The sequence below is a fragment of the Lepidochelys kempii genome, chromosome 7, assembly GCF_965140285.1.
Source record: "Lepidochelys kempii isolate rLepKem1 chromosome 7, rLepKem1.hap1, whole genome shotgun sequence".
Lineage (NCBI taxonomy): Eukaryota > Metazoa > Chordata > Testudines > Cheloniidae > Lepidochelys > Lepidochelys kempii.
The window spans coordinates 55149951-55173147 of record NC_136386.1 but is presented as its reverse complement, the minus strand read 5'-3'; the positions used below and the strand labels follow the sequence as shown (position 1 = coordinate 55173147).

General features: G+C 49.5%; 1 protein-coding gene across 7 annotated transcripts in view; it reads left to right on the top strand.

Moving 5' to 3' along the window:
- Positions 1–2871: 2871 nt before the first annotated feature.
- The window catches only part of SEC31B (SEC31 homolog B, COPII component), a 39962-nt gene continuing 19636 nt past the window's right edge, over positions 2872–23197 (top strand). The window contains exons 1-12 of one of the 7 annotated variants that reach the window (XM_073352908.1): positions 2872–2995; positions 6793–6947; positions 8731–8819; positions 10665–10788; positions 11820–12015; positions 13221–13316; positions 14499–14639; positions 16527–16669; positions 16913–17012; positions 17943–18104; positions 20001–20153; positions 21365–21595. In XM_073352908.1, coding sequence (XP_073209009.1) covers positions 8741–8819; positions 10665–10788; positions 11820–12015; positions 13221–13316; positions 14499–14639; positions 16527–16669; positions 16913–17012; positions 17943–18104; positions 20001–20153; positions 21365–21595 — 1425 coding nt within the window. In that variant the 5' untranslated portion in view covers positions 2872–2995; positions 6793–6947; positions 8731–8740. Of the gene's footprint in view, positions 2996–3194; positions 5317–6792; positions 6948–6989; positions 7589–8730; positions 8820–10664; positions 10789–11819; positions 12016–13220; positions 13317–14498; positions 14640–16279; positions 16425–16526; positions 16670–16912; positions 17013–17942; positions 18105–20000; positions 20154–21364; positions 21596–23197 lie in introns of those variants that run through there. The other 6 variants (XM_073352909.1, XM_073352907.1, XM_073352911.2 and 3 more) reach the window with 6 other exon arrangements.

The following is a 23197-nucleotide window of genomic DNA, read 5'->3' as shown; positions in this document are numbered from 1 at the left end:
TCCTTAAATAATTTCAGTGTGTTGCCTTTTGCCTAGAAGTAAACAAAAGCATTTTCTAAAGTTCTTAGACCTCAAAGCTGCAGTAAGTGTTCAGCAGGTGTTTGAAACTATAGTAAAGAACAGAATTATCAAACACATAGATGAACACAATATGTGGGGGAAGAGTCAACATAGCATTTGTAAAGGGAAATCATGCCTCACCAAACTATTAGAATTCTTTAAGGATGTCAACAAGCATGTAGACAAGGGTGATCTAGTTTATATAGTATACTTGGACTTCCAGAAAGCTTTTGACAAGGTCCCACACCAAAGGCTCTCAAGCAAACTAAGCAGTCATGGGATAAGAGGGAAGGTCCTTTCCTGGATCAGTACCTGGTTAAAAAATAGGGAATAAATGGTCAGTTTTCACAGTGGGGAGAGGTAAATAGAGGAGTCCTCCCAAGGATCTGTACTGGGACCTGTGCTGATCAATGTATTCATAGATGATCTGGAAAAGGGGTGAAACAATGAGGTGGCCAAGTTTGTAGACAATACAAAATTAACCAAAATAGTTAAGTCCAAAGCAGACTGCAAAGATGGAGATCTCCCTAAACTGGGTGCTTAGGCAACAAAATGGCAGATGAAATTGAATGTTGATAAATGCAAAGTAATGCACACTGAAAAACACAATCCCAACTATACACACAAAATAATGGAGTCTAAATTAGCTCTTACCACTCAAGAAAGAGATCTTGGAGTCATTGTGAGTAGGTTTCTGAAAACATCTATTCAAGGTGCAGTGGTAGTCAAAAAAGCTAACAAAGTTAGGATCCATTAGGAAAGGGATAGATAAGACAGAAAATATAGCTCTATTATATAAATTCATGGTATACTTACACCTTCAATACGGCATACAGTTCTGGTCGCCTCATCGCAAGAAAGATATATTGGAATTAGAAAACATACAGAGAAGGACAACAATGATTAGGGGTATGGAAGAGCTTCCATATGAAGAGAGATTAAAAAGACTGGGACTGTTCATCTTAGAAAAGATGACAGAGGGATATGATAGAGGTCTGAAATGATGACTGGTGGGGAGAAAGTGAATAAGGAAGTGTTTTTGCCCCTTTGCATAACACAAGAACCAGGACTTACCCAATTAAATGAATAGGCAGCAGGTTTAAAACAAATATAAGGAAGTACTTCTTCATCTAACATACAATCAACCTGTGGAACTTGTTGCCAGGGGATGTTATGAAGGCCAAAAATATATCTAGGTTCAAAAAAGAAGTAGATACGTTCATAGAGGATAGGTCAGTCAATGACTATTAGCCAAGATGATCAGGGACACATCCTCATGTTACATTACATTGGCTATTAGCCAAGATGATCAGGGACACATCCTCATGTTAGTATCTCACTGGAAGTGTCACATACAGTGGAGGTCTTTGAGGAAGCACATAGAGGGATAGTTTGGGGTCCAAGGAACAGCTGAAAGATACAGGCATAGCCAATACTGGGCTAAAGCCCTGGTTGTTCCCCCTTCTCTTACCTGGCACAGTAATTGAATGCTCCAGTGTTGTGTGGAATACAAGAAGGGAGCAGGGGGTTAATATGGGGTGGGGTAGAGTGTAGTGACTAAATGTCCCAGTGTGGGAGGGGGATAGTGGAGATGTGGTTAAAGCCAGAGTGTGAGATACTACAACAAAGGGAAAGGGGGAGTGACCCAGTGGGGTGGAGGGGTTGATACCTGGGGGGCAAGTAGTGGGGGGTTCATGCCTCAGTGGAGGGAGGCAGTGCGGGGGGGGGGGTGATGCCCCAGTGGAGCAGAGTCCTGTTGGGTAGATACCTAGGGGGGTTGATGCCCCAGTGGAGGGTTGATGCCTCAGTAGAGGGAGGCAGTGCGGGAGTTGATGCCCCAGTAGAGGGAGGCCCTTGGTAGGGTTGCCAGGCATCCAGTTTTTGTCCGGATGCTCGGTCAGAAAGGGACCCTGGTGGCTCCGGTCAGCACCGCTAACCAGGCTGTTAAAAGTCCGGGTGACGACACAGTGGGGGCCTGGGGCCAAGGCAGGCTCCCTGCCTGCCTACCCTAGCTCAGCGCAGCTCTGGGAAGCAGCTGCCAGGTCCTTGTGGCCCCTAGGCGCATGCACATTCAGGGAGGCTCAGTGCACTGACCCCTCCCTGAGGGCCGGCTCTGCAGCTCCCATTGGCTGGGAACCACAAGTAATTGGAGCTGTGGGGGTGGAACCTGCCTCACCCAAACTCCCTCTCGGAGCCCGCCTCAACACTCCAACCCTCTACCCAGCCTGGAGCCCCCTCCCGCACCCAAACTCCCCCAACACCCTCACCCCAGCCTGGAGCCCCCTCCCGCACCCAAACTCCCCCAACACCCTCACCCCAGCCTGGAGCCCCCTCCTGCATCCCAAACTCCCCCAACACCCTCACCCCAGCCTGGAGCCCCCTCCCGCACCCAAACTCCCCCAACACCCTCACCCCAGCCTGGAGCCCCCTCCTGCATCCCAAACTCCCCCAACACCCTCACCCCAGCCTGGAGCCCCCTCCCGCACCCAAACCCCTCATCCTTGGCCCCACCCCAGAGCCTGCACCCCCAGCTGGAGCCCTCACGCTCCCCAAACTCCAGCCTGGTGAAAGTGAGTGAGGGTGGGAGAGACTGAGGGAGGGGGAAGGGAGCGAGCGGGGGCGGGGCCTCGGGGAAGGGGCGAGGCAGGGATGTTCCCCCTTTGGGCAATGAGTTGGAAAGCCTAGGCCCTGGGGGTTGATACCCGGGGGGGGGCTGATGCCGCAGCGCATGTGGGGGCAGAGATGGGGGGAGGCGTTTGATGCCCCAGTTGGGGGCGGGGTTAGTGTGTGTGTCTGAGGGGAGGAGTCATATTATACGCTGATCGGCAGGAGACGCTTCGCGGGCGGAGCTCTTTGGGTTGCTGGCGGCCACCATAGAGCAGGGAGTCCCAGCCGCCCTGGGTCAGGAGTCGCGATAGGGAAGGTACCGGAGCCGGTAAGGGCCGCTCCGCCGGCCCCTGTCCCCCCCCCCAGCTCTGACCCGGGCGCGGGCCCTTCCCACCCAGGCCCGGCCCCAGCACGCCCCCGCCGGCCGATCCCCCCGCGCAGGCGCGGGCCCGGCTCTGGCGCGGCCACTGACAGGGAGCCCCCTCCCCGAGCGCCCAGTCCCGAGCCTCCGCGCGCCCCGGCCGGTTCTGAGGACTGGGGCCCCGCCCGGAGGGGCCGCGCCGCGCCGCGCCAGGCAGCCACAAGGCCGCCCGGGGGTCTGAGTGCGGCCGCCCCACGGACGGGCTGGAGATCGGTGGCGTGGGCGCTCTGGGGTCTGGGCCCCGACCTGCGGGCTGGTTTCACGCGTGGGTCGTCGCACAGCTCTCTGCTAGTGGCCACATCCGCAGCCCTCTGAGCCCCTCTGGCTTGGGAGTGTCAGTAGTCCTCTGTAGTACAGCAGCACCCAGGGGCCCAGCCGCGCTCGGCGCTGTACGGACACATAGTGAGAGACAGTCCCTGCTCCCAGGAGCTTAGAGTCGTCAGGCGACACCGGTAAAGGGTGGAGGAATAGGAGTGTGTTTTTAACTTGGTGAGGTTGTGTAAGGGTAGGTGGGAAGCGAGTGGCAGAGCTGGGATTGTGATCCCAGTTCTCCTGTGTCCCAGTCCAGTAATCACTAAGCTGTCCATTGTGTGTACCGCAGTGCAATGTAGGGCTGAGTATTAGCCCTGTATTCTTGAAGGAAGGTAGGAAGTCCTTTTGTAGGTTGCCCTGTGTTATGCTGAGTCCTGCCTTCCAAAAAAAAAAACCCTCCTTGCACGCTGCAGTGGCTTTGCAACTGGCGTTAGAGCCATTCCAGTGTCTCCCCTTTGGGTTCCTACTGCCTGATGTTTATTTTTATTTATTAAAATAGGCTCAATCTAGGACAGTGAGAATTAGGGGAGAGAGAGATCAGGGAATCCAAACAGAGGAGCATGTAGTATAGTGAGGGCTTCTGATTTTAGGTTTTAATTGATAAATGCCAATAAAACACACCCTCGATTTAAAAAAAAAAAATCTGTGTTTATCCAATCAGCACTGGAAATGATTACTCAGTTCATGCTGACTTCACCCCTTTCCCAGTGCAGTTTGTTTATACAGGCGATGCTTCCTGTTTTGTAGCTAAGCACTTGTGTACACAGAGCTGTAATGTGGACTGCAAAGGTGTGATTTCTGAAGTGCAATAACAGCACATTAATAGGCCCGTGTAGACCCTACTGGTGCACACTAAAGGTTCCCTAGTGCACTGTGCAGTGCAGTTTGAAACAGTACTATGTGTATGTACAAAGAGAGCCCCAGAAAACCCTGATTTTTGGACATCTACCTGGAAGTCAAAAATTGCTAAAAATAAATTCTGAAAAATGAAATTAATAAGCCCAGAAAAACAGAAGCCCTAAGGGTAACCTAGTGTGTGTGGCACTGAACTAGCACTCAGGAGACCTGGGCTTAATTCCCAGTTCTGTCATTGGCTTCCCTTTCTGTGCCTTATTTTCCCTTCTGTAACATTGAGCTAGGGTACTGACCTCTGTAGTAAAGCACTTTGAGATCTAAAGACAAAAAGTACAATGTAAGAGCTAGGTATTGTTAATTCTAGGAGGAAGTTTTGAGATTTGGGTTGAGTAGGGAGGTCTGTAGGAAGGGATTTCAGGTTGACAGTGTTGGGATTGTAAAAGAGGGAGTTGATCTTATTAAAGGGGGATTGGGAATGCTGTTATCAGGCCAGTAGTTGGGTTCTGGCTGCTGTTACTACAGTATCAGTTGTAGCTATTTATAATGCCTCCATCACTACAGTAGCTGGGCACCTGTGTTTCCTGTGTAGATGACATATTGCTGCCTCCTTTAGCAGTGTCTGTATGATCCATCAAGAAGATGAGACAGATTGTTTTAATTTTGACAGCTGGGTATCTCAATACAGTACCTTCTCTTCCCTCATGTCCCTGGTGGACGGGGCTTGTCTGACCTGCTAGGCCTAGGTTCCCCCATTCCTAGAGTACTTCCCTCAGGACACTTTGCAACAGATTGTGGCTAAGAGAGGCTTCTGGGAGTGCTGAGTGTCAATAGCAGCTGAGACTTGTTGCTATCTGGGATTTGTCAACTGCTCCCCTCCTGCAGATAGTGTAGGAATTGATATGACTAATGAAAGAGATCTTGAAAGAAGCCTGAACTTTCTCAATGACCTGAGATGTTACTTCTAGAATTAAATAGAACGCCAGATGGTGCACTCTCCCTGTGAATCCAGCTGATTTAATAATTTCACAGCTGTCTGGCTCTTCCTACAGCAACCAGAAGAGGTAGCTAGAAGACTGTTTCCTTACTTTGAGGGTCATTAATCCTGTCCTGGACACAGAGAGATAAAGTGTGCAGAAACATCATGGAATTCTGAAGGCTCTTGGTTACTGACTATCCTTGATCTTGTCTATCAGTGTAGGTCTCAGAGCTGCGGTTTTGCCTTCAAGCCTGAAACAGCAGATTGGTGTCCCGAAAACCCCTCCTATTGCGGAGTGAGACACTGTTGTCCCCAAAAGGCCCCCAGTGCCAATTCATTTGACCTGAATTGATTTCTCAGCCAAAGTAAATGGAAGGTGCCTGGAAGGCCTGTGAGATTGTAACCTCTTGGCTGGATCACTCTAATCCAGTTTATTTCGGCCTTCCTTTGTTCTGCTGACATAAAATTTGGTAGCATAACTACTCCACTGGCTTGAGAACCAGGGATGCCCATGTTCTGGAGTGGCAGCCTCTTCAACAGCATGGTCCAGGGTCTCTCTCTTAGTATTGTTAATATCTGGCTAGTCCAAGTGACGCACTCTCCATTATTATTACTTATGTTACTGTAGCAGCTAGAAGTCCAGGTGTGGACTTCATTTCGCTCTCTATACAGACCCGTCCTTTCCCCAAGGAGTTGATATCTAAGTATAACACAAGAGCTAACAGGTGCATTCAGACAGATGGGGGAGTACAGGTAAACAGTGAGAACATTGACCAGCATCTTGGGTCAAGTGTTTTGTAGGCATCATGGCAAAGGAGCGTTCAGAGGAGGGATTTGAAGGTGGATTACACATTGGTTTTGTGGATGTTTATGCAGCGAACCTCCCAAGCATGTGGGCACTGGGGGAGAAAGAATGAAGGTGTTTGAAAATGTAACAAATGGGCAGTGGGTACTGGCATCAGGGACTGATCGAAGGTGAGCACTGACAACTCAGTAGCTAATGAGAGCTGATAGGTAGAGTAGGGATTGACGGTGAAGGGCCTTGAAAGTGAATGTCAGCAGCTTATGTTTGCTGCCCTGCAGAAGGGGGAGCCACTGGAGGATTCAGGAATGACATAGGTTAATGATCTTTGCAGCTGCATTGCCAATATAGAGTCAGTCTAAACAATGCACTCTTTGATGTGCTGTGTCCTGCTGGGGTAGCTGGTTGGGACTACCGACTGTCCTAGGTATTGGGTGTGGTCTCTAGGGGACTGGCTGCAAGACCTTCCCTTGACATACTCGTGGGTACATGTGATGTCCTCCCTGGCCAGGCTCAAGACTGTAGATTCTTTTATAGTGTATTTGTGCTTCATTGCTCTAATTTAGATTGTAAGCCCCTCCTAGCAGGGCTTTCTTTGTTTTTGCCTGTTAAATGCCAGGCAACAGCAATCAACACAGGGCAAGGAAGACCTTGAAAATGTTATTCAGATGCCACTCACCCCAGCTGCTTCCCTGGTGGTGGCCCGTGGTCCCTTTCTTCTCTCTCCTAATGATTGCTATTCCCTTCCCCGTCTTCCAGTGATCTAGTTTGGAGGGAAGAGACCTCCTGGCTGCTTTGGGGTGGTGTTGCTTGGTAGAGGGGCTCCTTTACTAGGCGGGAGACAGGGAGCCCCAGGTGTACAATCTGCTCCTGTGTTGATTGCACTGAGGAAGCAGGAGCCAGCAGAGAGCCAGGTAAGGCGGCTTCAAAGAAGCCCCCAGCTGCTGTCCCAGTCTCTAACGTCCGTGTGGTCCGTGAGTGCTCAGCATACTGGGGGGGGGGGCGGCTTGGCAGCTCTACCTGCCTCCAGGAAGTGCCTGCTGCTTCCCTCTCCCTCATGTGCCAAAAGTAGGCTAAACTGATCTCAGTTTCACTCCCCATGACTAGTATGCGGAGCTGACCATGAGGGTTTTTCTGGAGCCATGCCGGAGAGAGGTGCCTGACAGAGAGTCTGATAGAGCCTAAAAGGAAAGGGGGCAGAGCATGCACTTCAGGGCATGAGAACAAACATATAGCTCTCTGTCTTCCATGAGCCGCTTTGTCTGCTGCTGCTGGGGGGAGACTCTTTCCACCCCAGAGCCCTAGGATGCCTAGGGAAATGGTCATGTGATCTGTGCTGTATAGCTCCTGATCAGATCCCCCCTGGGCCTCTGATAAATTAGGGTGAGCTTAGCATGAGAATGGCAGCAGGTAGCATGAGCTTCAGTAGATTCCACAACAGATTAACACTCACAGCATTAAAGAAATTCTGATCAAGCAGCCTGCCCTGTAATGAAAGGGGAAGGCCTTTGGTGGAGGAGAGGGACAAGAAGACCGTACCGCTTGCTAGCTCCAGGTACACTGGGAATACCTACCAGACTCCCCTTCTGCACACACTTCAGCTAATCAGTGGCCCTGGTTACACATAGGCCGAACTAAGGCTGGAAGTGGTTTCAAATCTGATGTCTAATACACGTTGACTGGCCTTTGGGGATGGGCCCCTGAAATCAGAGAATGCATCCATGACAGAGAACTCTGCTAGGAATAATCATTCCAATTCTAGCATGGATAGGGCAAAGCATGGAATGCAGATACTTCCTATGTCTGGCCTATGCTAATGAGTGTTACAGTGTCTATTCTATAGAAACTTGTAACACAGATCAGATTCTAGAGCTCAGTCCTAACTCAGTCCTGATCCTAAAGCTCAGTCCTAACTGTGTTCCAATAGCCAGTGGACTATGGGTGAGTTTGGAATATTACTGTGCTATGTGTATTGCAGTAATATCTAATCCCATTTCCCAAGAATTAGGGAAGCTTTTTTCCCATTTTGCAAGCAGGGGCAACTCCTGTACTGAAATGCTGAGTGAATTGCCTGGGGTCGCTGACGGAGTCATTGTCAGAATGGGAATTCAGCACTTCATGATTTTGAGCACGAGACCACTTATTTCACTGTTCACAAACTGAAGCAGAATTCCAAGTGAATTTCCTTTTGGGCCTTTGAATGATATGGAAGTGAGAATAACATGCATTAGCTAAATCAGATAATGTAGCAGTTTGCCTTGTTCTATGTTACCGCATCTCTTTTGAGTTTTCCCTGCTCATTTTAACTCTGTGTATGTATTGACATCAGTATGTTCAGTGAGCTTACAACCCTGTGAGTAGCTTAGCTTGAATGCCCTTCTGTAGCTAAATGAAACCAAACCCAGACTGAAGACTTAAGTATGTAATTTAGATCCCTTTCCTGTAACTGAGGGTCCTCTGTAATGAGAGTATGGGAAGAGCTCAAGCCACAAAGTAGAGTCACATACTGGAACCTGGGTTAATTTGGATTTTTTAATGAATTCCCAAACACCCCAGCTCAGCCCTGCTAAATGCTATTCACCCACCAGGATTTATTTTATCATTTTACAGGTAGGCAAGTAGATTGTGTGGCTGGGTTGGTGAATTTCCATGCTGACGTTGCAAGACTGTGCTAACCCCAGTATACATCTCTTCTAGAATCCAGAAAATGAAGCTAAAGGAAATTGAGCGAACAGCTGTTCAGGTGTGGAGTCCAGCAAGCAACCACCCCATCTACCTAGCGACAGGTACAGCTTCCCCTAGCCGTAGGATTCATGTGAGAATGAAAGTGGGAGCCACACAGGTGGTGTAACCATCCATTATATGCAGTGCAGAGAGACAGGACTATCTTATATTCCATCAAGAACCACTTGAATTCTTTTTTGAGCTGATTAAAGTGATATTGGCAAGATAAATATCAGGATCTATTTTTTAAAAGGTGACTAGTGACTTTTGGATGCCCAGCTTGAGACCTTGAAGGAGACTGCTTTTCAGAGTGTAAATTCTCAGACCTTTCTGATGTAACGTCTTAATGAGCCCATGTAAAGCGTAAAGGCACCTGGCATTGGCTACTGTCAGAAGACAGGATACTGGGCTAGATGGACCATTGGTCAGACCCAGTATGGCCGTTCTTATGTATAAATTTGGACAACTGATCACTTTTTAAAAATCTAGTGCCACATATTTTAAAATGACTTTGCACTTTATTTGACTGCATAAACACCTCCAATTATTCAACATGATAGGACCTTACAAATCAGGCGCTTGCTTTTCACCATGTATTTCTTCTCACTTCACTCAGTTGAGACGCTGGACCACAGACTAATGTTCTCTTTCAGTATGGTCAGTTTCATTTCCTGGTCTTCAGACGCTATTGCTTTTGCCCAACACTGCAAAGTGAACACTCAATATGAAGTTGTTGTCAATGGAATTCCATGCCATTTCTATTTGCATTGTTCAGCCCCCAAACTTTAGGTTTCACTGAAACACTTAGCAATGTCCTTTTAATATCTGATTTGCAGAGTTTGCAAATTCCTTGGATTAGCAGCAGTACAGGCTGGTGTAAATGAGGAGCTGATGACCTGACATCGCTACATTGTGACAACAAGCGAGCTGTGTCTCCTGTCTAGGACAGTCTGGGCTCCCATCTTGTCTGCCTTCTTGCCTATTCACTCTCACAAACTTTCTTCGGTTCTGGTTATCAGGGCCTCTCTACACGACAGACACAAGCAGGTCCGGGCAACTGGCTAAAGTTCAGTTGATTATAAGTATGGCTCCAATTTGCAATCTAGACTGATCCTTAATTGTGTTTTGTAACCAGGCTACATCCATGGTCAGCCCAGGAGCACTGGCTGTAGTCCCTCTAGATCAGGAGTGGCACAATTTCATAGTTTGGATCACTTTTCTATAGGGTATGTCTCCTGTGCACCTCCTTTCCCATTGGCAATCAAATAACATTCCAGTGGCAGCTACAGCACTTGCTTGCATGGGAAAGTTACATTAGGAAATTACTCAATATATCTTTAGCTGCTTTTATTTGAATGTAGCAGCCGGAAACAGGGAAGAGAACCAGCACCACATTAGCAGCCAACTCTCCATGGACCATCAGCAAGTATTTGAGAAGCCCCAGTTAAGGAACCTCTGGTGTGAATTAGATCTCGAAGGTCTGACCAAGACTTTATGAACACAATTAAGGCCCAGTCTACAGTACAAATTGGAACCCTAATTGTAACCAGGGTCCCTGAAATAGCTGCATTAGTACAGAAGACAGGGCCTTTGTGGGTGAGGCTGGAAGTATTGTAGGGAGCGGACACAGGGACTTTATTTGTGTTGTTCAAAGGGAAAGGCACATTTCATTAGAATTCTCAGGATCAGAATTTCTTGAGAAAGATCTGATCTCTTTTTAAAGCCTTTGTCTTAACGTGTGGTTCTCTAAGCTGTATGTGCAGGCAGAATGCTCCCACAACACCATGGTAATGCTGACCGTCTTTAAAGAATTGGCTTATTTTGCCTTGCAAAAGCCTTGTTCTTTCTGTACCCGGGGCCCATTGAGAGTTCTCACCTGTGTCCCCTCTCTGCGTACTTTTGTGTAGGAACATCTGCTCAGCAGCTGGATGCCTCCTTCAGTACAAATGCCACCCTGGAAATCTTTGAGATTGACTTCAGGGACCCTTCCCTGGACATGAAGTGCAGAGGAATCCTTCCTGTTTCCAACAGGTAATGGCGCTTCCTGCTAACGTGTTGGTACAGTGGCTGGATCTGACTAATGACCAGTGCAGGGCGAGGTGGGGGGGGTTGGGGGGGGTTGTTCAGATCTTCAGGGTGAAGCTGATCACATGTTGGGGCCTGGAAAGAATCCTGCCCAGCACCAATCCTCCAATGCATGCTCATTGCACAGCTTGGCAAGGTGGGAAGAGTTTGGCAACTCATCTGTTCAGATGTAGGACCATGGTACATCCACATTGATCAGTGGGGAAATCTGAAGGTGCCATAGGGTGGCTAGGGGTGGGTGGGTGAGTGGTGACTATTGGCCCACATCCCATGTAGTATTTTGATGAGGATATGAAATTAAAAGGCCATGAGATGAAGTAGTGAAACTGGGCAGGAAGGGGCTGATGGTAAACCTATTCACCAGATAATTTATTAATAGGCGGCAGTCCTGGGGTTCAGGGATATTTACACCACAGAGCTATAGCGGTGCAGACGCCCAGTGTAGATGCTAACGCTGATATAAAGCAGGGCTTGCGGTGGTTCCACATATCCTGGTTTCCACCCAGGATATTTTCACAGAATTCAAGGCCACAAGGAGCAATTATGACCATCTAATCTGACCTCCTGTATAACACAGGTCAGAGAATTTCACCCACTGATTCCCACAGCCAGTTGGGGCAGTGTATTTAAACTGGGTGTTTAGATCGGTGTAGCTACATCAGTGCAAAGTCCCTAATGTAGCTGTGCTTGTACTGGGCTGACCTTTGCAATTCTCCGCCTTGGAAGGTGTTGGGGGGGAGGCACAGCTCTTGGGTGATGAGGACCCATTGCCCTCTGAGAAAGGGAGCTGCCCTTTGAGATGGAGGGTGATGGGATACCACTTGGGATGTCTGATGGGTGTGAGCTGGGAGCATCACCCCCTGGTGCTGGGATTCTTAGCAAAAGTGCCTGTGCGTGAGTTAGCATGAACTGACTCATGTCAGATGCTGTTGCTCTGCCCTGACTTTACTCTGGCCAGGTTTCTCTTTTCTCCTTAGGTTTCACAAGCTGATCTGGGGCAGCTTTGGAAACGGGCCTTCTGATTCCTCTGGGGTGATTGCTGGTGGAGGGGATAATGGAGTGCTAACGCTATTCAGCGCAACCCAGATTCTGACATCAGGGACAGAGCCTGTGATCGGACGGAGGGAGAAGCACACTGGCCCCGTTCGAGCTCTTGACTTTAATCCTTTCCAGGTGTGCAGCCCGTGAAATGCTACAGCTGCCTTCTATCATGACCTGGCGCAGCCATCCTGGCTTCCACACTGACTAGCTCCCTTGTTCAGAGGGATTATGTCTTGAGTGGACAGCCTGTAGACCGGAGCAAAGAAGGGGCTGCTTGTAAAGGCACTCAACTGGGACTCAGGAGATCTAGATTCAGTGCTCCAGACTCCCTGTGTGACCTTGTACAGATCACTTCATCTCTCTGTGCCTCTGTTGCCCATCTGTAAAACTGAGATGCTAATACTCCCTTTGTCTTGTCTAGTTAGACAGTTAGTTCTCTGTGGCAGGGATACTCTTAGTATGTGTTTGTACAGTGCCTAGCACAGTGAGGCTTTGATCATGTTTGGAGAATCTAGGCCCTATTGTAAGACAAATATATCATAGTCTGAATACTGAGGTGTCTGATGGTCACAGAGACCTAGATGCCAGTTCAGGGCTTGCCTCAGCCCTTGTGGATGCCCTGCACCTTCCTGGAGCTTGGAATGCCTTTGGCTCTCGGCCATTGGACTGTGTTTAGTTGGACCGGGAAGCTTTGGCATTCTGCCCCTTGGCAGGGTGTGCTGGGGGGTGTCAGGCTGTACACGTGTTCTGAACATGCAGTTTACTAGGCAAAAAAAGTAGATGTGATCCACAGCCAAAGAGGGGAGGACTGGAAAGGAGTCCGGGACCGTGACTAGTCATAACCTGGATAATTCTTCTCTGCTCCCCAACACTCCCCCTGCAGACCCAGTGGAGTACAGGCGTCATTTCTAACTCCATCCTGTTGTCACGGTGCACTGTTAAATAGCTGCCTTTTCCCACCTTATCAATGGCTGCGTTTCAGAGATCCCTGTTTGTGGTCACTCTGCCCAATCTGCTCAGTATTTTGGGATCCTTTGGGGTAGCAGGTGCCAGAGATATAAAATAATCTTCTCCTCCCTCACCCCAGTCCCTAAGGTCCACTTGGGGTTCCGTCTCCTTCCCCTTTGTACTGTGGGCACGTTTTCTGGGGGGGCCCACTGCCCCAGCAGGGATGCTTTCTGGGCTGGGCCGAAAATCAGTGATGTATGATTCCACTTAGCTCACACCTCCTCTCGTTTTGTTGTTTTTTTTTATTGTGGTTAGTCTAAGGATATCCGTTCTCTGCCCCCATGGATCTCGTGAGTGGAGAGATAACAGTGCTTTTGCTTTCCCTGCAGTGTAACCTCCTGGCCTCTGGGGCCAACGATTCTGAAATTTACATCTGGGACTTGAATAATTTCAGTGTGCCAATGACGCCAGGGGCTAAATCTCAGGTAAAGGGGCTTCTCTGTGGTCAGGGTCCTTGTTCACTAGAAGTGCTGCGTCCCTGGACAGCTACCTGAGACTGGAGGGAGCGGGGAGTGATCCCACTCCAGTAACAGCCAGGGATCCATCTGGTAGGTGGGGCATGGAACAGACCCAATCAGTCACTGGGGAAATAGATCAGAACCTAAGAGCAGGCCTCTTTTCTGGGAGATGGCAGAGGTGGTCCATGTGGCAAGGGGGAGGTTGTGCGGTGTTGGTGGGTGTGCTGCTGGGCGGGGATAAATTCTCTATGGAGACTTTGCACTAGGTGGATTTGAATGAGATAACCAATCAGTGTGTTACATCCTCTAGCTGGGCAGGTCGGGCTCTCCGTAATATGCTTATCGGGCCTTTCTGGGGAAATAAGGGTTCTGCTAGCGATCTTGAGAGACACCAGAGGCTTCGATTAACGTAATACCACAGCGCAGCCAACAAGCAATAGGTGGGGCGGGGCTCATCTGTCACTCCTGGATGGTGTCCCTTGGCTTTAAAGGGGAAGCAGCCCTTTCCAATAGTGATTTATAAGCGAGCGAGCTCCCCCTTGTGAGCAACACAATTAGCTGTTGTCATTCACTCAGTGAAAAGACTGCTGAGCCTCTCCTGGGACAGAACACCCTCCTTTCCTGCCTTGTGCATTATGATAGGGTGAGGGGAGTTAGCCCTTGATTCTGTGCGCTCCTGAGATGCTGCAACAGGTCCTCTTCCCATGTGTGTTCTCTCACTGAGGTCTCTAGTCTGCAGCCTAATCTCCGTATATCCCAGGCTGCTGAGCCCTTCAGCCCTGTCTGATTGCATTGCTTCACGTTGGCATTAATCGTGTATGACACACGTGGCCGATACAGACTGTGGCGTGGAATCCAGTACATGCTTCCTAAACTTCATGGCCTTTCCTAGGGAACGTTCCCATTCAGAATGGCGTTTTCCTTAGTGTTCTCCACCTAAAGGCTTCCCCGACCCTAGCCAGTTGCTGTCAGTGCTGCTGATCTTTCCTACCTGATCAGCAACTCACTCAATCAGTGATTGTGGCACAGAATCTATAGATCCTCTGGGAATGCATCTGAGCCCTTAGTGCACTCTGAGTCAAGCCAGTGATGGGAACCCCATTCTCCCACACGGGTATAATGAATCTGTGGCCTCTCTTACCTCGTCAGCCTCAAGAAGACATCAGCGCGGTGTCCTGGAATCGTCAGGTGCAGCACATCCTGTCCTCTGCTCACCCCAGTGGGAAGGCCGTCGTGTGGGACCTCAGGAAGAACGAGCCCATCATCAAAATCAGCGACCACAGCAGCAGAGTGAGTGGGGGAAGGACTGTGGGCTGGCCTCCCAGGGCTGGCCTCTCAGTTGCCCTGCAGCCCACCAGTGCAAACAGGCTGCATGGGACCCTGGGGGAATAGCCCCGGAGCAAGAGGCCTTCTGTGCAAATGGCAGGGATGACTCTGCAGTACCTACCCCTCCCATGGGATGCACCTTTGCACGGGGCATCTGATGTGCAACGTTTATCAACGATGTGCAAGAGAGCCTGGCCGGGGCATTCTTACACCTTAGGGATTCTGTGCCACTGCGGTGGCCCAGAGGGTCCTGTTGTTTGTCCCTCTTAGCATGCTGAGGAGAGAGGCAAAGGATCAGATGGGCCATGGGAACAAACTACCTGCCCGCTCCTTAGCGTGCTCCCTCCAGATCAGTTTTGAGGCGCACAGGCATGTGGGAGGTGTGTGGGGAATTGACGCTGCTGCTGTGCTGTACATGGGGTGAACACAGGGCAGCACTCTACTGGGCTGGGAACCTGCACCTTCCACCACCACTAGGTTCACGTTAAAGCAGCGAAGGAAAGGAATAAAGTCACCAATCTGTCAGAGATCAGAGGAGCTGCAGCCAAATGTCTGATGTTTCTGTATGTCCCATTGCTGTTACAAATGTTTCTCTGAGGAGGGGAGAGCCAGATTCTTGTGTGTCTGGGCCAGCAGTCAGGTGAACATATGACCTTGCCGGGGTGAGATGTGTGCTACAGAGGCAAGTCTGGGATCTCCATCTACAAGGCAGATGAGGAAAACTGTTCCTTAAGCAAAGATTGTGTTAGAAGCTCCATGGCTGGTGAAAGAAAAGAAAAAGTCCCTGCACACTAACCAAGTGAGAAATGAGACCCTTTGCCTAGGGTGCGCTTGCCCTGGAGTTTTAGCTCATTCCTAAGAGGAGTGTGGTCTAGTGGACTGGTCAGGGTACTTGTGAGTTTTAATCCTGGCTCTGCTACTGATTTCCTGTGTGGCCCTGAGCCAGCCCCTACATATGTCTGCTTAGTTTCCCCATCTGTGTAACTGGTGCACCAATGTTTACCTTCCACGTGGGGGTGTTACGAAATTTAGCTGGTCTCTAGTGCTCTGGAGAGTTAAGTATTAAGTGTTATGTCTCTGGGCCACCGAGGGCATGTCTACACTACAATCTTAAATCGACCTATGTTAAGTCAATTTACAGCCATTGCAGGTTACATGCAGTAATTATTGTGGTGGCTAATGTCCACACTACCCTCCTTCTGTCAGTGATGTGTGTCCTCACCAGGAGCGCTCCCACCAACTGAAGAGGGGGCAGTGTTGGGGGCCAGCTGTTCTCTGGGCTTCTCGCCTCCAGCGGGGAGATTCATGCCCAGAGTCCAGTTGGTTGTCATGCTCTCAGAGGGGGATCCAGAGAGGAGACAGCCAGGCTCCCAGCCAGGAGGGAGCTGGGGGGGTTAGCTGGGCTCCCCGCCAGAAGCATGGAGTCAGGACCCCAGGGGACAGCAGGGCTCCCAGCAGGGAGCCCAGGCAGCAGCTCAAGCTGGGAGCCTGGGTGGCAGCCCAGCTTGGAGCAGAGACCTGGCAGCAGTCTGGTTGGGGACCCAGGTGCTCAGCTTTCCTGTCAATTTCACAGCTCCAGCCCTGAAATTGACCAGACAGCCAACAGTCTACACAGACACTGCATCGCCTTAACTACATCAACATAAGCGCTACGCCTCTTGTGGAGATGGATTTATGATGTCATTGTAGTGGGGCACTTATATGGGCAGAACAAGGCTGTAGTGTGGACACTGACATAATTAGGTTGAGGTGAGCTGCCTTACCTTGAGCTAACTGATTAGTGTAAACCCAGCCTTCATTTGTTGTCAGTCAGCTCTACGGTGTTGTCAGCCTATGCTGTTGTGTCCTCAGATGCACTGCTCGGGAATGGCCTGGCACCCAGAAGTTGCTACCCAGCTGGTCCTTTCCTCTGAGGACGACCGCATGCCGGTGATCCAGATATGGGACCTACGCTTTGCCACCTCTCCTTTGAGCCAGCTGGAGGGGCACACAAGGTAGGAGCCTAGCTGTTGCTCTGCCTCTCCGAGGATTCCCATCTTTCAGGGTCCGACTGTCTGGCGTTTGAATTGAGGAGCAGAGATGTCTGAGTTTCATTCTAGCCTGACTGAGGCAGAGAAGTGATGTAGCAATGCTGCTGCTGTGCTAAAGTGTCCACATAAGCTGCTACAGTGTGACTGGAATAGGGAGCGGGGCCGTCTTGCTTTCATGGAGCGACTGTTACGTCTGGTCTGTTTCAGGGGAGTCCTGTCTATCTCTTGGTGCCAGGCTGACCCTGAGCTCCTTCTCAGTAGTGCCAAAGACAACCAGATCTTGTGCTGGAACCCCTGCGTTGGTGAGGTACGTTGCAGGTTTGATTCCATGGCAGTAAGTACAAACTTTCTGCCTGGTATGTATTTGCATGCTGTGCCGAGGGTGTGTCATTTAACATGTTGTCCCACTTTGGTGCATTTTCCAAACCATTCCAATGCCCATTCTGGAGAGAGCGAGAACGTGCGCTGTCTGTCCGTCTACCCCAGGACTTTTCTTTTGTTGGTTTATTTCTCCCTTTTTGTTGCTATTTTTCTTCTGGGGTATCTCCTTCCCTTGACAGCAGGTGCTACCATATTACAGTGCTGGGAGCAGAAGCACTTTAAGTATGTCTGTCTACACTTCTGGTGGTGTGTCGCATATAGACGCTTGCCCACCCAGCTAGCATGGATAAAAATAGCAGTGTGGCTGGAGAGGTGCAGCTTAGGCTAGTAGAGTAGAATGCCCTATACCTGAACCCCTAGGTATATGCCCTATGTGGGCTCTCTGTGTACCCAAGCCATGACCCCCACATCTACACTGATTTTGCAGCATAGTGTCCCTCTGTCTCTCTGCTTCCGGACTCTCCCCCTGCTGCTGGAGGCTTCCGTTGTGGTGTGTAGCTGCAGGTGTGGTGCCTGCAGGATACATGCCACCCCAAGGCTAGTCATAGCCTTTGAAAACAGAGTGAAGCTGACTAGGGTTCCACATTCCAAATCAATTTCACTCTGCAGCCCAAACCCTTCTGCTCTTACACACTGCAGCTCTCTGGGGCCTCCTGGTGTTGATGCTAGTTACTCTGAAATATTGCACCTGCAGTGTGTCCTAACTGGTGGACTACAAGGAAGTTGATCGTGCTCAAGGTGCATTATGCATGGTGAGATGTCAGGAATGTGTGACAGACCTGCCATGCGTAAGTGGCTTGGGGGAAAACAAGTGACTGTTCCTTATAACATTCTGCCTCCTCCCCATCCATGTTAGGTGATTTATGAGCTGCCCACTCAGAGCCAGTGGTGCTTTGATGTCCAGTGGTGCCCTCGGAATCCATCAGTCTTCTCCGCTGCCTCTTTCGATGGGTGGATCAACGTTTATTCTGTTATGGGTGGGAGCCTAGCAGCTCAGCAGAAGACTCAAGCTGACAAGGTAGAGTCCCATGGAACAGAGAACAGGCGTGCTGGCTGGGCCAGTGATGGTGTGGCAGTTGGTGCTTGGGTTGAGGGGGCACTGGAAGGTAGAGTGTTGTTTCACTGTGGCCACAGGTGCTGCAGTGAGCCCACCTGTGTGGGGGTCTCTGGTCCACACGCTGTTTGTGAAAACCAAAGATTAATTGTGGGGAGGTGGTCTGGCTTTAGGCTGGCCGGCTAAAGTCCAGCCAGAGCCTCAAGGATTCTGGACCAACGTTGCTGATTGACAGAAATCTGACTCAGTATCCTTTTATCAATTTTATTAAAGCTATTAAACAAAAATAAAATGAAGTAAACATATCACCTCGACTAAAGAATTTTACCCAAGCCATCCTAATCTATAGCTTGGAGCAGGTTTTTGGTATTAAAACCAAATTGTCATCTAATGTCAGGAACACAGCCTCTGAGCCAATTACAAAGTTTCCTTCTTAAATTTCAATTCTCCCTTCCCCCAACAGAAATATTACAATACAGGCCTTAGCAGAATGTTCTGATAAGCCAAAGTTTGTCAACTCTTATTTGGCAGACAGCTTGGAGTTTCTTAGGACTCTCAAAAGACAGGACATGCTTTAATGAGCATCTTTATGATGCTGTTTAGAGATGGTAAACCTGGTGAACTTTCTGGCACTTTCCCTGTGTAGACGTCACTGGTGCATATACACATAAATGTGCAACCAACCACGCTGTTTTATTCTCTAATATTAATCTGGGATGTCTTCCACTTCATACAAACAAGGGCAAAAATAGAAAAAAGGGAAATAAAGCGACAGGCAGGTCACAGACTCCTCCGCTCTTGTGGGGTTCTGGACTGTTCGGAGATAGGAGCTAGAACTGCCGTCAAGGAGTTAGCAGGTCCTGTGGCTGGCCCAGTGCTTCACGTCAGCAGGCTTTTTCAGGGCGTAGAGAGGCTGGTGGAGGGTTGGCATAGCCGGTGTGGTGGTGTGCTGACTGCCTTCCCCTGAGGTGATCAGTTTTGGGGTTCTGGAAGGTCAGTCTTCCCCCAACGGCCTTGTTGACCTAAAAGGTGAAGCTTCTCAGCCTTACCCTGGGTTCTTATTCTTTGTCATCTTCGCTCACTCTGACTTCCCTGCCTCCCTCCAGGATCTTTGGATAAATCTAGTGCGAGGCCTATCTTGGAGCCATGCAATTTGGTCCTGTTAGGTTCGAGTTGGGTCATGCATAGCGAACTTCAGTTCTGGGGAAGGACCTGCTTAAGCCAGCAATTTAAAAAAATGGTTAATGTTTGCATGCCACAGGGGCTGCATGTCCGTGATCTCCCAGAAATATTTAAAAAATACAGCTCAGGACACTTTTGAGGAGGCTGCCACAGTGTCCTCTGGGTGAAAATGTCGTGAGATGTCGTCATAGCGCCAGTTGACAGAACATTCAACACACAATCCTATAAAAATAACTGGTTTAAAAGACCCTCGCAACAAACAGCCACTCAACAGTCCCCCATTAGCAAAAATTAAAAACAAGTCAGACAAGTTATGACCAGTTGTTCGCCTTCTTTGTGGGAGACAATGACATTTAGTAATCTTTTTATTTAGGAGTGAGGTGGTAGGACAAACAGCTTCCCTTTGGAAGTTTTCATGTTAATAGAGAGAAGTAACTTCTCAAGCTGAAACCCATTTAAGAACTAAAACTCACTGAGGTTTGTATAAGGTGTGTATCCCAGGTATGCTGTGTCGCTCATAAGGATGTGCTGTCACTGCCCCTGGGAACATGCTAATATCCTATTTCTTCACCACCGAGAATAACCAGAGGAGGGTAACTAACAACTGGGCCGGGCTGAATGATCTTATTGCCTGGAGAGTGAGATGTAACTTTTTTTATTTCCCTCCTCTGATCTCAGATCTCCTCCTCCTTTAACAACCTGGACCCCTTCGGCACGGGACGGACCCTTCCTCCTCTTCAGGTGCCAGAGCAGGTGGCTCAGACCACCTTGATCCCTCCACTGAAAAAGCCCCCCAAGTGGATTCGCAGGCCGGTGGGGGTCTCGTTTGCAGTAAGTGTGCAGCGCATCCTTGCCTGGAAAGGAGAGTGGTTATGGCCCCCATGGGGGGCTCAGAGGGGATCTGGTTCCCATGTTAGGAACCGTTGTGATTTTTATGGTGCTGGCAGTTTTGATGGAGGGCTGTGTGGCTCCGTTGGCAGGGAATCCTTTGCTGCGGTGTTCAGAGGCCTCGCCAACAACATCTGTCCCTATAGCAGTGATGGGGGCTTGCTCTGAAGGGAGGGACTGCTGTTTGACTCCCATGTCCTTCCCATTGGATATTTAATGAAACTAGCCCAGTCTCAGAAGCGCTTTCCTTGTAGGCAAGGTCTGTTCTCTCCTGCCTTTCCTCCCAGTCCATTGTCCATCTTTTCCCCTTTCCCTATTCCCTCTTCTCCCCCATATCCTTATTGTCTCCCTCTCCTCTTCTGCCTCCCCGCTTTTCTCCCAGATTGTGCTGCTGCCCTGCTTTCTTATCCGCCGCCCTGGCTTGTGCCATTTCAGAGTAGTGTTGTAGCCAGTTTGTTCCTTCTGTTATCCATTTAGCATTGTATTGTGTGCTGTTATGATCAGTTCATATGCTATTTCATCTATAATCAATGTATGCTAAATAGATGTATGTTACTAGGCCATAGGCTGAAGAACGCTTGACATGAGTGGGTGACCTAGGAATAACCCTATGCCAGTAAGGTCATTGTGTCTGTGGTCACTATCCTTGGACTTCGTGTGCTCCTAGAGTCTCCACATTTGAGAAAAGCACCAGTGGTGATTTTCACTCTGTTAAGCTTGAAACTGTAGCAACAGGAGGTGAACCCACAGTAGCATAATACAAAATTACTAAATTAAATAAGTAAAGGCTCCAGTGTACTCCATTAGTTTGATGATGTCTGTTGCAGTTGGCCCCTCTGTTGCAGAGAAGAGTCATTCCAAACAGCATCTGGTCCTCTGTGCTGTTGACGTTTGCAGTGAGCTACAATATGACTGCATACGCACAGTGGGTGTCACTGAGGATTGTGGTTCTGATGCTGCAGGTCCTGGGTTTGATCCCTGCAGAAGACAGCAGCATCTGTGTGTGCGCAGCTATGGTGTGCCTGGGTTCCTCGTGATTACCCTGTTCAGGGCCATTGGCGTCTGCTGAGGCCTCTCCAGCTCCCAAGATTAGTGTGTGCTGGTTTTTACCCTCACGTGTATGGACACTTACTTTTTCCCTCTCTCCTTCTCAGTTTGGGGGGAAATTAATCACGTTTGGCCTCTCCAAGGCCCCAGCACCGCAAATGCAGCAGAGTCCCCCACGCCAGGTGTTCATCAGCCAGGTCGTTACTGAGACAGAGTTCCTGGCCCGATCCAGAGAACTGCAGATGGCCCTGCAGTCGGGAAACCTCCTGGACTATTGCCAGAGCAAGATCCAGGCAGCCCAGTTGCAGTTTGAAGAGAATCTCTGGAACTTCCTGAAGGTAGGACAGCCATGATGAAGGCCAGAGACCTCATTCCAATGCCTCTGCATTCCTGGCATGGGTTCTCCACGTGCCCATCACACTTGTCCCTGGCCTCATGTATTCCCAGCTCTTCAAGGGACAGCAATAAACAGAACAGACTGACTGGGAGTTTCGCTATAAACACACCCCATAACCACCCGCTTGGGCAAAGCCTTGGTTAAAAGCTAAACACATAGGGCTGGAGGCCTCCTCTCCTTTTCATAGGTACAGTGCTGGCATCAGACTGTGTCGGGGGCTCAGTCAGGATATTGTACACAGCAGTGCCAGGCAGACACTCAGCCTCCTCTTGGCCTGTAGTGATCTCAGTGGAGTGCACTCCCTCGTTCCCCAGGCAAAAGCCCTAACGGGCTGAGATCAGCCTGGAAGGGTTGAGGCACCTGTGATGTCAGCAGGATTGTTTGCTCCCTCCCTCAACCCTTTTGCCATGTAGACCATCCAGAAGGTGATTGAGCGCTTTGCCTCTATCTTCCGTGCCAGACTCCAAGGTCCTTAAGGCCCATCAGTTTAAGGTCCTTAAGGCCCATCAGTTTGAGGTCCTGCTTAGTGTTTGAGGCCCAGCCAGCCTTGCTGCTCCCTCCAAGTACAGCCAAAGAGAGGTGCTCTAGCCAAGAGTGCTTCACTTTCTAGCCAGGGCCTGCAAGAACTAGATCAGCTTCTGTCTAGCTTGGACATAGTTGGGCTAAATCCTCTGTCCACACTTGGTCAGAACTCCCGACAACATCACTGGGAGCTTTGACTTCAGATGGGCTGAGGGCTGGAATCTGATCCCCTTCCTCAAATGGAACAGTACCTTACTCCACAAGTAGTCCCATTGACTTAAATGAGGCTGGCTGGAGGAGTTAAGTCCTACTCAACACAAGTAAGGATGTGAGAATCTGGCCCTGAGTAAACTGCTTGATTAGTCCCTTCTTATATTGGGTGATCACCTTTGAATCCCACCCAACTTCTCATCCATTGGGACAGAAACAACTCTGTGTTCCATGTATCACTGTCGGCCACAGACTACAATTGGAGATAGCAGCCTGCTCCATTCACTGGTCCAGTCCAGTTTTCTCTCTAGTAGACAGCACTGCCTTCTCCGACTGTGGCCTGTAGAGCGCAAGCAGGCCATGTTGTGAGAGAGGAAATCAGTAACACACGTCCGTGAGCAGTGATAGTACTAAGTTCTTATATAGAATTCTCCATGCCTAGATCTCAGAGAGCTTTACAGAAGTCCCGTTTTACACTTGGAGAAACTGAGGCATAGAGAGACGTGACTTGCCCAGGGTCACTTAGTGACACAGATCTCCTGACTCCCAGCCCGGTCCTCTGTCCACTGGACTGTGCTTCCTGATGGGTGCTATAGGCATCTCTTATCACAGAACAGCTGTACTTTCAAGTACCGTTCCAAATCACGGCAGCTTGCAGGAGTGATTCTGCAGTGTGGGGATCATTACCATAGTGTAACTGGCTAAAGGATGTGTATTAAAGGAAGCAGTACCTGTGTTAGTTAATCAGTGTCTGTGCCAGAATGCGATGACCAGGTTTTATTGCATTGCTGGTAGATGAGGTTAACAAAGT